Below are 13429 nucleotides of genomic sequence, written 5' to 3' on the forward strand. Positions count from 1 at the left end.
CAGATTTGTTAAGAGCATATCAGCAATGCAATATAGAAATAAACTTTTCTATATATATTTAAATTGTTAAAATGAAAAGCACAAATTGCCAAGTCATAGTCATGTCCAAGGCTGAGCCCTTCTATAATGCAAAAACCAGGTCATTCTTTGTCTTTTCAGCAGGCATGCAAGACCAGATCATCCAGCTCAGCTTAAAGTCAGTCAATTTAACACAGCCTGCCTGAAAGAAAGGGATTCTGGGGAGGAAATTAGCAGCTAACTCTGCTGTGGTATGTGACCTCACACAGCAGCAGCCAAGCCCAAGACTGAGGCCAAGAAACCCTCGACATAATACACCGGACCCACACACACACACACACACACACACACACACACACACACACTAGACTATACAGACAAGCATGAATGAATGTTTTCTTTATTTAGGAGACCGCATGCAATACAATGAGTACCAATTCAGTGGAGTGTAATTATTACATATAAATGATTTCTTTATGATTTTATGTTTCTGTCTATTAAACTACAATAACACTGGTTTATTTATATATATACAGAAAGAAATATAAATTGTCAGATTAAAGCAGTATGATACAGAAATGAAAGGAAGTAATTGCTTTATACATAAATTTCCAAAATCTTTTCAAAGAAATGGCAATTCAACACAAAATCAAAACACTAGGTGTATAAAAACATGTACAAAAAAACGGGAAAAAGTCAGCATTTCCAGACAAACAGCATGACAACAGCACACACAATATAAATTTTTTTTTTTTGCATTTTCCAATTGTGTATTTAAGTAAATTTATATTGACTGACCGCTGTTATTTACATTACAAACATAGAGTTATGGCCATGTAAGATTTTCCTGAATCGGCAGACCAAGCGCTGTAAGAGCTGGTTTTGTTCTCATGCCCAGACTGAGTTTGAGGTTACATTAAACCCGGCTGGAACATGAAAATGAAGCTCCACTGCCAGCGAGTCGGCACCCAATGGCACACCTGCAGATATCCTGACTCAGCATGTGCAGCTAAAAAGTGGCCTTCTGTTCTCCTACATCTGGTGTGTCTACCTCTGTTTCCAACCTAAATATTTCTCGCCCAGCCCGATCCAAAATCTCGTCTAGACATTCCATGGCTGGGCTGCTGCTTGTAACCATCTTGATGAAGCCACATGTGTGCGTTTAAGAGCTATCAAGGCTAATTTACAATAAGGCAAGAGAAAATCACTGAAGGCCAGGGGTGGGAAGGAACTAGTTACAGCTACATTAGATACTTTACTAGTTACGTTACTCCTCTTTCAGATGAAAAAGTTGAATGTATAAGCAGTTTATTGCACTCAGGGGTTTTGCTGCTACAGCCTTACTTGGTATGACCAGTAGCTTATGGTGGCTAATGTTAGCTAATGTTAGAAAACTTTAGACTCCTCCTTGTTACACTATTTTTAAGCATTGATCATTAACTGTCACATATATCCACAGTGGCTGCTGCTCAGAGTTATATACAGTAGACTCAGACTCAAAATAAAGCAACGTTCCAAATGTCTATGAATTTCATGTTTTTGGAAACATTTTTTTTCTTACAAAATCACTCCACAGGAAAAGAATCATGCAAAAAAAGCCACAAACTTCCATGAGGTGTGATTCAAATTCATTTTCTAGACCAGAAATGTAAAGCCAAACATGTCAACGTAATTGTTGGAACTTTGACTTAAGTAAAATGTGTCCACCTCTGTTGAAGCTAACAGCAATAACAACTAAAACTGACCCAGTCCAGGTCCAGGAGTCGGTCTGAAGCTATCCAGACTGGTTCAGTTTCTCCTCATGAGTGTTACATTATGTGCCTTTTTTAACCACAATCCCTGCGCAGCGTCTGAACAGGCTGACAAAGACAGTATTAGTGATTGAAATAAGATTGTGCGGAGGGTTTATGGGGAAGTCAGGGCTTCAGCCTTGTGCAAAAATATTGCGTTAGGTGTAATGATGTCAATCATTTAAAGTGCCGGTGTAACAACAATCATGATTTAAAAAAAGAGAAAAGAGAACATGAAATCAAAAGGTGACAAAGAGACACTAATAATGTAAACTATCAGAAAAAAACTAATTTAAGTACAATCGCAGAGTGGGTTAGACATATCCAGGTATACTACTGTCACATGATGTAGAAATATATATTTGTAATGCTTCAGATGTATATCTGGTTTCCCTCACTTCCTTTTATGCAACATATGGACTTTGACTTTGGTAACTGAGAGAGATATCGACGAGGCTGCATAGGATTTCTCATTTCTTTCTTTCCTAACAACCGCGAGTGCGCAACACAATACTGATGATACGATTATTATAAAAAAACACTGCATTTCCTGAATAAATACAGTTAACTGCATAATCCTTATAACTATGTATTAAAATGACTAGACCCAGTTTTGTGTTTGGTTAAATAAAAAGCACCCTCCCTCTTGAGGAAGACATCCACAACCAGCTCACCCTACTTGTATATGTAAGCTTGGCCAATCAGAGAACAGCTAGCAGACACAACTACAGCACCAAAGAAGTCACTGAGAGACAAGCGTCAGGAAATGGGGAACGTTCTCTCTTTCGGGGTCTCGGACAGTCGTGCCCCCCTTAATCCAAGCCTCTGTGCCTCCTCCCTGCAAGATTTCTCCCTTATTCTGCCCTTTAGTTAGCTGAAGCACCTTCACTGAAACTCTTTACAGCTAGATCCAGGCTGTTGGGAGGAGAATATTTGACAGTGCATTATCCCCTGAATGCTTTAACAGGACCCACATTGGGGTCAGAGGTCTAGAAGTGATGGATCCCTGTTTGACAGTTCATGTATGTATCAAAGAGCATGGACCCGCAGGTGAGGTTGAGGCGCTCACCTGACTCCCAGACTTTTAAAAAAGTTAGAGGAACCCTGCCTTATCTACAGTTTTGCTGTGGATTAGTTTTCTATGACTCTAAGCATTCTTCTCACCTCCTTCTACTCATGATTAATGCTGTATTCATGGCTACAGTACGCATAGCATTTTAAGTTACCTTTCTCTGGTTTAAGTTAGCATTAGCATTCTGCCAGCTACAAGCAAAGGTGTTAGTTAGATAAGATGCAGGGGTCGGGTAAGGCTTGAGAAATATGTACCTAGGACGGAGTCTCTTTAACGGGGTTAGACGGTGGTAGGAAGTGAGAGGCTTTCTACCGTCTCCATCTTTTGCTCCGGCGAGCAGCAGAGGAAGAGGCGACTGCCCAGACTCTTGAAGGCAAAGCCAAAGTACATGATGTGACCCATGGCCACGAAGGACACAGAGATGATGACCAGCAGGCCGAAGGCCTCTGGGTTCGGAGCCAGAATCACCATGATGAAGTGCAGCAGGTCTAAGAGGTAATTCATGGAGTTCTGGACGCCGTTGATCACACCTCGCTCCGACTCGATCACATTCTCCTGGATGAGCTGGGTCACTGTCAGGTCAAAAGACCACAGGCCTGCAAGACAGAGATCAATGGTCAGTCCTAATGGTATTTTTACAGCCACCGTATAACCGTTTATGAAGACAACGGTAGCTGTAGTAGGAAATTATCAGGCAATATTATTGGAATCAAAGGTTGCCAATATTGCTCTGAAATTCCGGTTGCTTATGAAAAAGCTCAACCTGTGGACCTGCTTGAGTCACTTTTAGGAAGTCATAATTAGGGAAACAGCCTTTTGCAATCTCATGAACGGAAGTGAGAATGCGAATAAAGCATGGACATTATAATACCTAAACACTCTAATTTCCTTTTAATAAAACAATAAAACAAAGACTAAGCACCATTAACCTCAATGGCAATCAATGATCATTTGCACTTTTGAGCTTCTACTCCGCTCCAAAACAATATTAAATACAACTTCATGGTATGAATAAAGGATTATCTTATCTTATCTCTTAAGATAACACCATGAAAATATTTCACTCACCAATTCTAGCAGCAATTATGCCAGCAAACAGCAGACTAACAGACATGTAGGACTGCAATGGTGGCAGCTCCTCAGCTGGTGCAGCAGTAGTGGCATTCAAACCGGTAAGAATGCTGGTGAGGCTGTGGTCCATCTCTGGCAGCAGCTTCTCTCCAAACAGGTGCGTGTAAAGGTCCTGGAAGGGCGAGACGCTGAGGTCGAAGGGGCTCCCGGGAGCAAAGACAGAGACAATACAGAGAATGAGGCAGGACAGCTGGGCCGTGCCCGAGATGAAGCCCGTGCGGATCAGGCCGCACTTCTTGCGGACCCAAGTGAAGGCGACGGTGCCGCAGATGCCCGACACTGCCGAGGCCCCCATCAGAAGGCTCAGCACCGAGCCGTTGAGGCCCTGCGTGTAGGCGTACCCCGTGGTGATGCAGTCGAAGCCAAGCACCGTCATGTAGAGGAAAGCCAGGGACATGCCAGCGAAGAATATGTTCTGGTTGTAGTAGGCCACCCAGCCGGCCTTCAAGGTGCGCAGCGGTTCGGTCATCTGGTAGCAACAGCCGTGCCCCTTGGGAGAGTCGGGCTTGGCCACTACTGAGGTTTCAATCATCAGCGGCTGAGACGACTCTTCAGGTCTCTGGCCGCTCTCCGAGTCTGAGAAAGGGAAGAAACATGGAGAGATTTGTTTATATTTAGTCTGAATCATCACACAGGCCAAAACACTACAAAAATCAACCAATGAGTGAGATGCTTGTTAGCATAAATAAAATACCAGGATTATAGTTTTGCTCTGAACTCTCAGATGGTACAAATCAAACTCAAGGTTCTTGCGGCTACCTTTCGCCGGGCTGAGCTGTTTGAGCTCCTGTTGCTGCTCCTTCTGGCCGCCTTTCGAGGCTAACGCCGGCGTCTTCTGATAGACCTTCCACAGCAGCGCGTACTCCAGACACATGGAGCACAGGTTCCAGCCAGAGATAAAGCCGCAGCCAATGAAATTGGAGCCGAAGGCCATTATCTGGCCCACCAACATGGGAGCCAGGATGTTGGTCAGCTGGTCGATAATCCGCACTGTGGCATTCATGTCTGTTTAATACAAGAGTGGAAAGCGGTGTAAATCAATTTTATCTTTACAACTGATATTACTGAGGGATGTCAAAGGAAATTTAACATATTATAATTCTCATATTTACGTTAGTTTTACATTCATTTGATGTTGGGTTTTACTAAACTGATGTAACTAGCACAGCAGATTAATAGAGGTCATCAAGTTCAAGTTCATGTTTCCACCATGTGAGCAAATCTTTGAAATAGTTCATAGCAATCAGGGGGAAACAGCCAGGGCATAAAAGGGTAAGAAACGAGAGTGAGTCAGCATCTGGGGTCCAAAGTCACACTAAAGGGATCTGATAACAGGTCAGGTGTGGCCTACATTCGGTGATAAGCCAGCAGCGGGTTAGAGACACTGACCTGCCAACTTGCTGCTGTCCTGACCTGCCACAACCACCACCCAGTCCCTCTGGATGGTGATGGCTGTAGCCGTACTGGCAAGGTTGGCAATGTTGGCGATGGTGATCACCAGAATGTAGCAGGTGGTCTGAAAAACAAAATACGTTTTTTTACATTTACATGTTATTGTTACATTTAATCAATATAAATGTTTTTGTGTCTTTAAAGGATCAGGCTGTTGTGTCTTAAACCAACAAAGAGTTGATGTTATTAATATCTATAGCCTGTATACCTACACGCCTGTATAACTTATTCCTCCATCATTGTCCAAAAGTTATTAAAAACACATAAAAGATCCATGACACTGTTGCACAAGGTGACGTGTTACTTAAATTGCCCAAACACACACTTCAGATTACTTTGACTCAACACAACATACACCATCCTCCTGCCTGAAATTTCAGCTGTACTCAGTGACCTTTTTGGCTTATGACCCCTCAAAATTCAGCAAAATCACAGTGTGTAGTTTCACATGAAATATAACCAGTTTAACCAGAAAGTGTTTTTTCCTTGTTGGGTTGTTTTGTTTGAAGGATTTTTAAAAGGGATTAAGAGGTAAAACTATCCAGAATTTTGCAGGCATAAGGTAATCATTTTTTTGGGGAAAAAAAAGCATAATTTTGTTTAACAGAAATATAAGGTTTTTCTTATCCCTTATATAATCTTGGATGACACTCATCAGACAAATCTCCCAAGGTTGGGAATTACTGCACGTGGGCAAATGTGTATTAGTTCACAGATAAATCTGATCCCAAAAAACAAAGACCGTATTTACTGTTTAAGGAAATACTGAGCCTAAAAAAGCAAACATGTGACTTGCATCTAGTATACATTATATTGTCACTATAGGGGGAAAACGTTTCCAATTTTTGTTATTTTCATCCATAAGTTCAAGAATGACACTTTTATAATTCAATAACATGTAAACATGTACACTAAAGAAATCAATAACTTCCGGTGGAAAAAAAATCCATGACATTCTGTTAAAAATAACTAGCGCAACAGCTAATATAACGCTCAACATGTGACCTCGACTACTGCACTGGTTGACAACAAAAAAAACAGCATGTTTCGTCTGGAAATGTCTCATTTGTGAAACACACTGGCCGGCTACTAGGTTTATCTCTGTGTTCACATTGTAAAGCAGTAAATGCCTCAGCAGGCCAGGCCACATTTCTCTCTCTGTCATGTGACAGGCCTTGAGGAACCTGCTGACTACACAGCCTTCAACGAGACACTCCATCTCCTGTTTCACCGCCCTCTCCCCCACCTCCACACGCTCGTCCCTCTAAACACTCTCACATGGCGAAAAATCTCCCCCCTTTCTCTGAAAACCCAAAGGCGTCCTACAAATGCGGAGGGCAATGCTGGAGACATTCTCCGCGACAGAAAGGCATTTGTGTTTTGACCCGACACGGTTTCCCATGGCGGACAGAAACCTGTCTAGTCTGCAGCTCTGCATATATGTCAGCGGCAGAATCAGGTCCAAATCTTATTGGTCAGGGAGCTCTCATGAAGCCACATAGCTCAACAAGTGTAAACAAGCCGCTTGCAAAACACCGACACAAACATTCTTTTCCTAAAGAAGACTGTGTAATTACCTCTCATGCTTTGTCTACCTATGATACATAGGAAAACCTAATTGTTTATGATCACGACCCAGCAAGCTTTGTCTCATTGCAATTACAAAATACTATAACAAGCTCAATAATAAATTAGTTTACTGCTAGAGAGTATCATGAGCTTTTTCTGTTACGTCATTTTTTGAAAGCAAATATAAAATTACCGACTAAAGTACCCTGAAAATTGAAGTTAGTGGACCAGTCAAAGGTCTTCTGGAAGCGAACTACAATCATTTCTACCATCTGTAGTTAAAGTGGTCATAAATGATAATGAAGCAGGAATCCATATCAGTAAACGCAAGCAACTTTCAATCTCGGGGTCAGAGTGTTGTACTTGCGAAAAAGGGGGAAATTGCTTTCAGTCAAAACCCCAATCATATCACGTTGAAACAGCGAGTTTGTTAGCAGATCTTACCAGAATCCATCCATTGTAAAGCTCCACAAGCTGTTCTTTGAACTGGAAAACAACCATCAGGAGGATCCCACACACGATGACGCAACTGTTCTGGACGACCAGCGAAGTCTGGGCCACTGTGGAAACACCACGACGGACATTAGGGACAGAAATCTGATCAAAGACAACAGATTTCTGTCTGATAACTAGTTCATCTGAGCCGCTTTGACAAAAGGATTGGGTACATTCCCCGCTCCCTGATCTAATCGAATAATGTCTTTGCCAAATTCCTCTGAATAAACGTTCCACAAGAGGTGCACTTAACTGTGAAAATGATGGGGAATTAGCCCATGTGCACACTGTATAACACTATAAGAACAGTCCCTTTGAAAGTGCTCCACATTTATTTTTATAAGTTTTTTGGCATTTTTTGTCATTACAAACTAGTGTCAATAGCAGCTATACTTTGATATGTGCAGCCTCACCTTTGAGTCTGGGATTTTTGTCCACCCAGTCCCCAATGATGGCCCCCAGCAGCAGCACAGAGCCGGCCACCACCAGCCCGTACACGGCAGTGAGAAGCAGGCTGTTCCCATACAGCTCCACCAGGAAAACAGCCACAGCAAAGTTCCACATTCGGTCACCCTGAAAAATAAAAAAAAATGTGATTATTCAGAGCAAGTGGCTGACACTTGATTCAAGACATCCAAGTTAGGGCTGTTAGGAACTGTGGTCTAAATGAATAATAAAGAGCCTTTTTCTGCTTTCAACGCCCTCTTTAGTTTAATTTATCCTTTCCAGGTATTTGTAAAAGACAAGACACGTGTGGTGAGCCACAAAGGGAAAACATGTCATTTTGTATTTGTAATAACAGTTATGATAGCACACAATGTCACAATAACATATTCAAGTTTGACAATGAAAAAGCCACACATGGAGCCTGTCGTCATGATTGAGCATGTAGAAACATATGATGGAATGTCATTCAAATAGACACTGGTGTGGCTCACTGTAACAGTGTGTCACTTACCCATGTGGACAGAGCATGTCCCATGTAAATAAGGAATTTAGCCGAAGTGAAGAAGTCTCGGACAGACTCTGTGAAGAAAACATTGAACGGTCAGAATAAAGTCAAGACGGTAACAGCTGCTGGTCGACACATCCATCCCTCTGGATCGATGTGAAGGATCCGCTTGGGATATATTTTATAATTTCGAAAAAATAACATACCACAGCATGTCTTCTTAGGTCCAGATGTATCCATTTTATGGCTGTCCAAATAGCAAAAACAACAAATTGAATGTTGCTTTTTTTGGGGGGATTTTCGCTGTCTCCTCTTTTGTGATGTTGCAAAGGAGGTCGACCCCCGAACACCGCAGCTTCTTACTGTCGGTAAACGACTAAAACAACAAAAAAGACACGGCGTCTCTCCCCTTCCACCTTTCCAAACTTAGCTATCACTGTAGCTGAAGTCGGAAAGAAATAGTTGTATAAGCTAAAAGGTCGGTTTAGTATTGCAAAAGCCCAAAGCTATGCGCTGGTTTGGGCGCCGCTCCGTTGCACGGTTAGCTCTGTTCTGCTGCTCTGTGTTTACGTCCCGCCTCGAATATACTCACGATGACGTGACGTGCCATTATTTACATTGTGTCAAAAACAAATGTGTGGCCCTCCTACCGCACGCGCGCTGCCCAAAAAAATTTAAAAAAAAAGAGCTGTATCATTTCTGCACAAAATGTGTCATTGTTATAGCCATCGTGATTAAAACCTATTTTAACCCTATTTTGGTCTGGGTTGGTGGAGCTTTTGTTGTGAGATTCTTTTTTGCAGAAATGATCAGTAACAGACTCCAATCAACACCTGACCAAAGATGTGTTCTACAAAGACAACCTGTCTTAAATTCATTAATTGTGAAATAAATGTAGTGGAGTAAAAAGTACAATATTTGCCTCTGAAATAATAATGACCTGACGTCTTTCTTGAAGTACTTACACAGAAATAGAAATAACAGCTCGCACGGAACAAGGACAACAAAGCTGGATAAATTAAGGTAGAGAATAGATGTTATGTACACAATTAGTGAAAAATTGGTGTAAATATCAATATTATATAAATATACATAAAAGGCATTAATGACCAACAATAAAATTAAAAAAAAGACGTTTATATGCAAGTCAAGTGTTCTATAAATCTATTAACTCATTCAACCTTTATTTATCTAGGATAATCCCATTGAGAAATCACATAAAAGAGATGGCATACTAAAAAACAAAACAGCAAATTGCATCAATCAAAGTTAGGAAAAGTACATTCATTGCTCAAATGATCCATAATCCTGTTTTTTAAATTTGTAATGTAAACAATACAAATCGTGCACAGAAATAAACACTAAATGGATATACATGGACTCGATGAATATGAATTGTTCTTTTGAGTCATTTGGACGCAAGTCACATGGGGTCAGATTTACACCAGAACTGTGTCTCTAACTAAACTATGGCCGATATCAGCAGAGCTGCAGTTGAATTGACAGAGCAATACATCTTAAACGGAAAAATGTTTTAGATGTTTTCACAACTCCATCTTTGACAAATCCAATAATGTCACATATATTTTCATCCTGCACTTTTTGAATATGAGTAATACTTGAGTGGTGAAAAAGAAGAACAAACAACAGAACAAAGCAAACAGATTGCAAAAGTTAAAGATTAACTGACCTCGCTTGTGCCTTTGATGCCACACAACACAAATTAAAGTTGGACATTTTGAACATTTTGGTAACAGACTGTCATTATTGGCTTGACTTGGTGAAGCTGTTTACCAAAGAGCTGTTGGAATAGAGCTTGGCAGTGAACAATGTAAAAATGGTGTACAAATCACACATTTGGATGACTTGCGTTTGTCAACCTATGTCAACAGAACAGAATCCCAGCTATAATTACAGGTCACATGGATGAGGGATCCTTGGCTCCTTTCCATAAAAAGCAATAAGCACTGGCACATGGCTGATATGTTTTTCTTAACTGTATACCTGGATGCATAATTTACTTTAAAAAAGTTGTTATCAGCCGAGTGGGACCCCCAGTGTCTTATGTCAGCTTAGGGCCTTTCACTGTACTGGACGGACAGGAAACGGGGGAAACAGCTATTCTGGGTCTGTCCAAAGATAACAAAAACCACAGACAACACCCCTAAAACTCGAAAGTAACTTGTTACATGTTGTTACTTTAAGCTGTGCAGAAAAAAAACTAATGTTTTAACAACTGAGGTTATAAAACAAAATGTCATCACCATGAGTTTCACCCCAAGTAGAGACTGCAGAAGTTACTGTTGGAGACAGCAGGGACAAGAAATAATCTGGTTCATAACATTTTTACTCTTTTAAAGGGGCTGGTAGGTATATTTTGTTATACCATATTTTCTGAGCCAGGCTAGCTCTTTACCCCGTTTCAATTATTTATGCTAAGCTAAAGCTAACCATCTGCTGGACAGTAGCTTCATATTTTGTGTACAGACATGAGCGTGCTATCAATCTTGTCAAAATGTCAAAGCATTGCTTGAAGCATCATATGCTTCGTCAAGATATCAAAAAGTACTAATGCTGTGTTCACATTTCGAGTGACAGAGCAACAAATCGGCTAAGCATGGCCAGCTACATTGTCAACTTTTTTGTATGCCGTCACACAGCAACAAGTGAATCTGTTTGTTTCATGTCCCGGGCTTCCATTGAAAATGAATCGTTGGCTGTGTTGCTCGTAGTGTGAACGCAGCATTAGTAATTGCTTACTAATAAATCAGAAACAGTCAACCAACACTAGGGGTGATTAGTCATGATCAACATAATCACAATATTTTAGCATGTAGTACTGTAAATATAGGCCATGGGGTATGGGAAAACACATATGGCTGTTGGGCGACTAACACATATTAACACTTATTATTTTTGCCAATATAGATTAGCACTAGTTGTTTTTTTTGGCCCAGAGCAACACACCTCCTCTGCCATCTCATCCTATGAGGGAGCAAAATTGACACCTACAAGGAACATAAGCACATATTGTGAGCTAAGTGATGACAATAGGCACATCTATCCTTTTGTGATCTATTCAGGGATCACAGAGAGCTTTCAGCCGTTTGAAAGTCTGCACACATTGAGCTGATACAAACAGATTACCGGCCGCACTATTAGTGGGCCAGTGTGTCAGCCGGGATCAGATACCTGTCATCAGCGGTCAGACGGCTGCTGTGTCATTGTGTGGCCATGTGACCTGCAGGTATGTCTGTCCCTGGCGGAATCCTTTTTCAGCTCAGCTGTGGATCAACAAGCTGTGTTTACGTCGGCTATATTTGGGCCTCCAGGACAAAAATATGAGAATGACTTGCCTCCTGTGGCCTTAAGTTGCCCGACATTCACAAGCCATAGCTAAAGAAGGGATAGAGGTGGAGGGAGGGTGTGAAGGATGCGGACTGTGTACGTGAGGCTGGATCAGATTATTCATCTATTCTTTATGCAGGGCTTCTTTTCACTCTTTGTGCCGATTTCTAAAAACTTGTTGCAATAGAGCTAAAAGGTAACACAGCACAGCTCCCTTTGTTCCGCAGTATATAGAATAACTGAGGCTGGGCTCTTGAGGTCTCTCAAAATCTCATGATACTGGACACAGTGAGATTACCAACCATCTGAGTGACCATAGAACACCAGTAACCGGGATTATAATTATTACCATAACCCATTTTTGGAACACAACAGCGTTGTGGTCTAATTGTTTCTGTGGATATCTACCGCTGGCTGTGGCCTAACACTTTGTGTGCCTGACAGCTCCACCAGAGAACAATAAACATCAAAGGTCACTGTCTGGCTGTGATAACCTGGACACCTTTCCCAAAATGACAGCCCTTGTTTCTAGGGAATGAAACGGTAAACATTTAACAGCTGTGTCAGATCAATACAACGTTGTGGCCCAGTCAGAAGCAAGCCAACGTGAGACCTCAGACAGGTGTGTTTGTCTTTCACATCGCAGGTTCAAAAGGTGCTTGACCCACTGCTAGCGCAAGTTCAACATTTGTGTCATCCAGGGTAATTTCCCCATACTGGTTTTTGACCGCTGCTGAGCCAGTGAAGCTCAGTTCCTCAAAGATATATATTTAATGGAATTGTACCACATGTGACTGGAAGGTTGTTGGGTTGAATCTCTGCATGCTTACCAACAGGTAAAGATTTGAATAGACCTTTTTGGTGCAGACGTCATGATTAAGTCACAGTGTCGTATTGCCCTTTAGTTGTTTATAAATTACTCTTTTTTACAGTGATCTCTTTTGAGTTCTTTCCAATGTTTTGTTCCTACACACCCTTGTGACAGTCCTGTCACTACAACAGGGTGGGTTTCCTTATTTCACTCATCATCTGAGTACATTTTCCACCTTGGTGGAACCAACAACATAGGGCCTAGATTCATATGACCGGAGCTGGCCAACACAACCCTAAGTTTAATTTACTGGCGTCCCTCACGGAATGAGTTTGTGTGTTGTCAATGCGACTCTGCGTGTGTTTCTGCCCAATGACATTGCAAGTCTGGTGGAATGCTTGTGAGTATATATAAAGGTTAATTTGAATACACACTCATGTCTTGAGCCTCTGCACAAATCTGGGACTGAGTTTTAAACCTGGTCTAATGTGGTCTAGATGGAGAAAACTGTGAAATCTGGTGAACATAGTGGAGCATCAAGCAGCAGAGACAGATCTCTCAGGACTCGGTAGAGACCAAACACAGATGTAAAGTGGAGTTAATATTGGACTTACAGTCATCGGTTGGAAACAAATATAAGTTCCAACATAAATGATCATGTTGCTCTGTAACTGCTAGATGTAGACATAAGAAAATGTTTGCCAACACTTCATGAGATGGAGTTGCTCAGATTGATTTAGTCAGTCTGCTGTTTAACAGTGAATATCGTTTTAAATCACGTCTGTATTTGC

General features: G+C 41.4%; 1 protein-coding gene across 1 annotated transcript; it reads right to left on the minus strand.

Annotated features, from left to right (window-relative positions):
- Positions 1-402: 402 nt before the first annotated feature.
- slc40a1 (solute carrier family 40 member 1) lies at positions 403-9034 on the minus strand. Its single transcript, XM_054615792.1, has 8 exons — positions 8686-9034; positions 8486-8553; positions 7941-8100; positions 7477-7592; positions 5401-5527; positions 4771-5016; positions 3949-4587; positions 403-3476 (listed from the first exon to the last, which is right to left on the minus strand). The coding sequence occupies exons 1-8, from the start codon at positions 8717-8719 to the stop codon at positions 3160-3162; spliced, it is 1707 nt and encodes a 568-aa protein (XP_054471767.1). The 5' UTR covers positions 8720-9034; the 3' UTR covers positions 403-3159.
- Positions 9035-13429: the final 4395 nt, after the last annotated feature.

Source organism: Anoplopoma fimbria, chromosome 16 (genome assembly GCF_027596085.1).
Source record: "Anoplopoma fimbria isolate UVic2021 breed Golden Eagle Sablefish chromosome 16, Afim_UVic_2022, whole genome shotgun sequence".
Lineage (NCBI taxonomy): Eukaryota > Metazoa > Chordata > Actinopteri > Perciformes > Anoplopomatidae > Anoplopoma > Anoplopoma fimbria.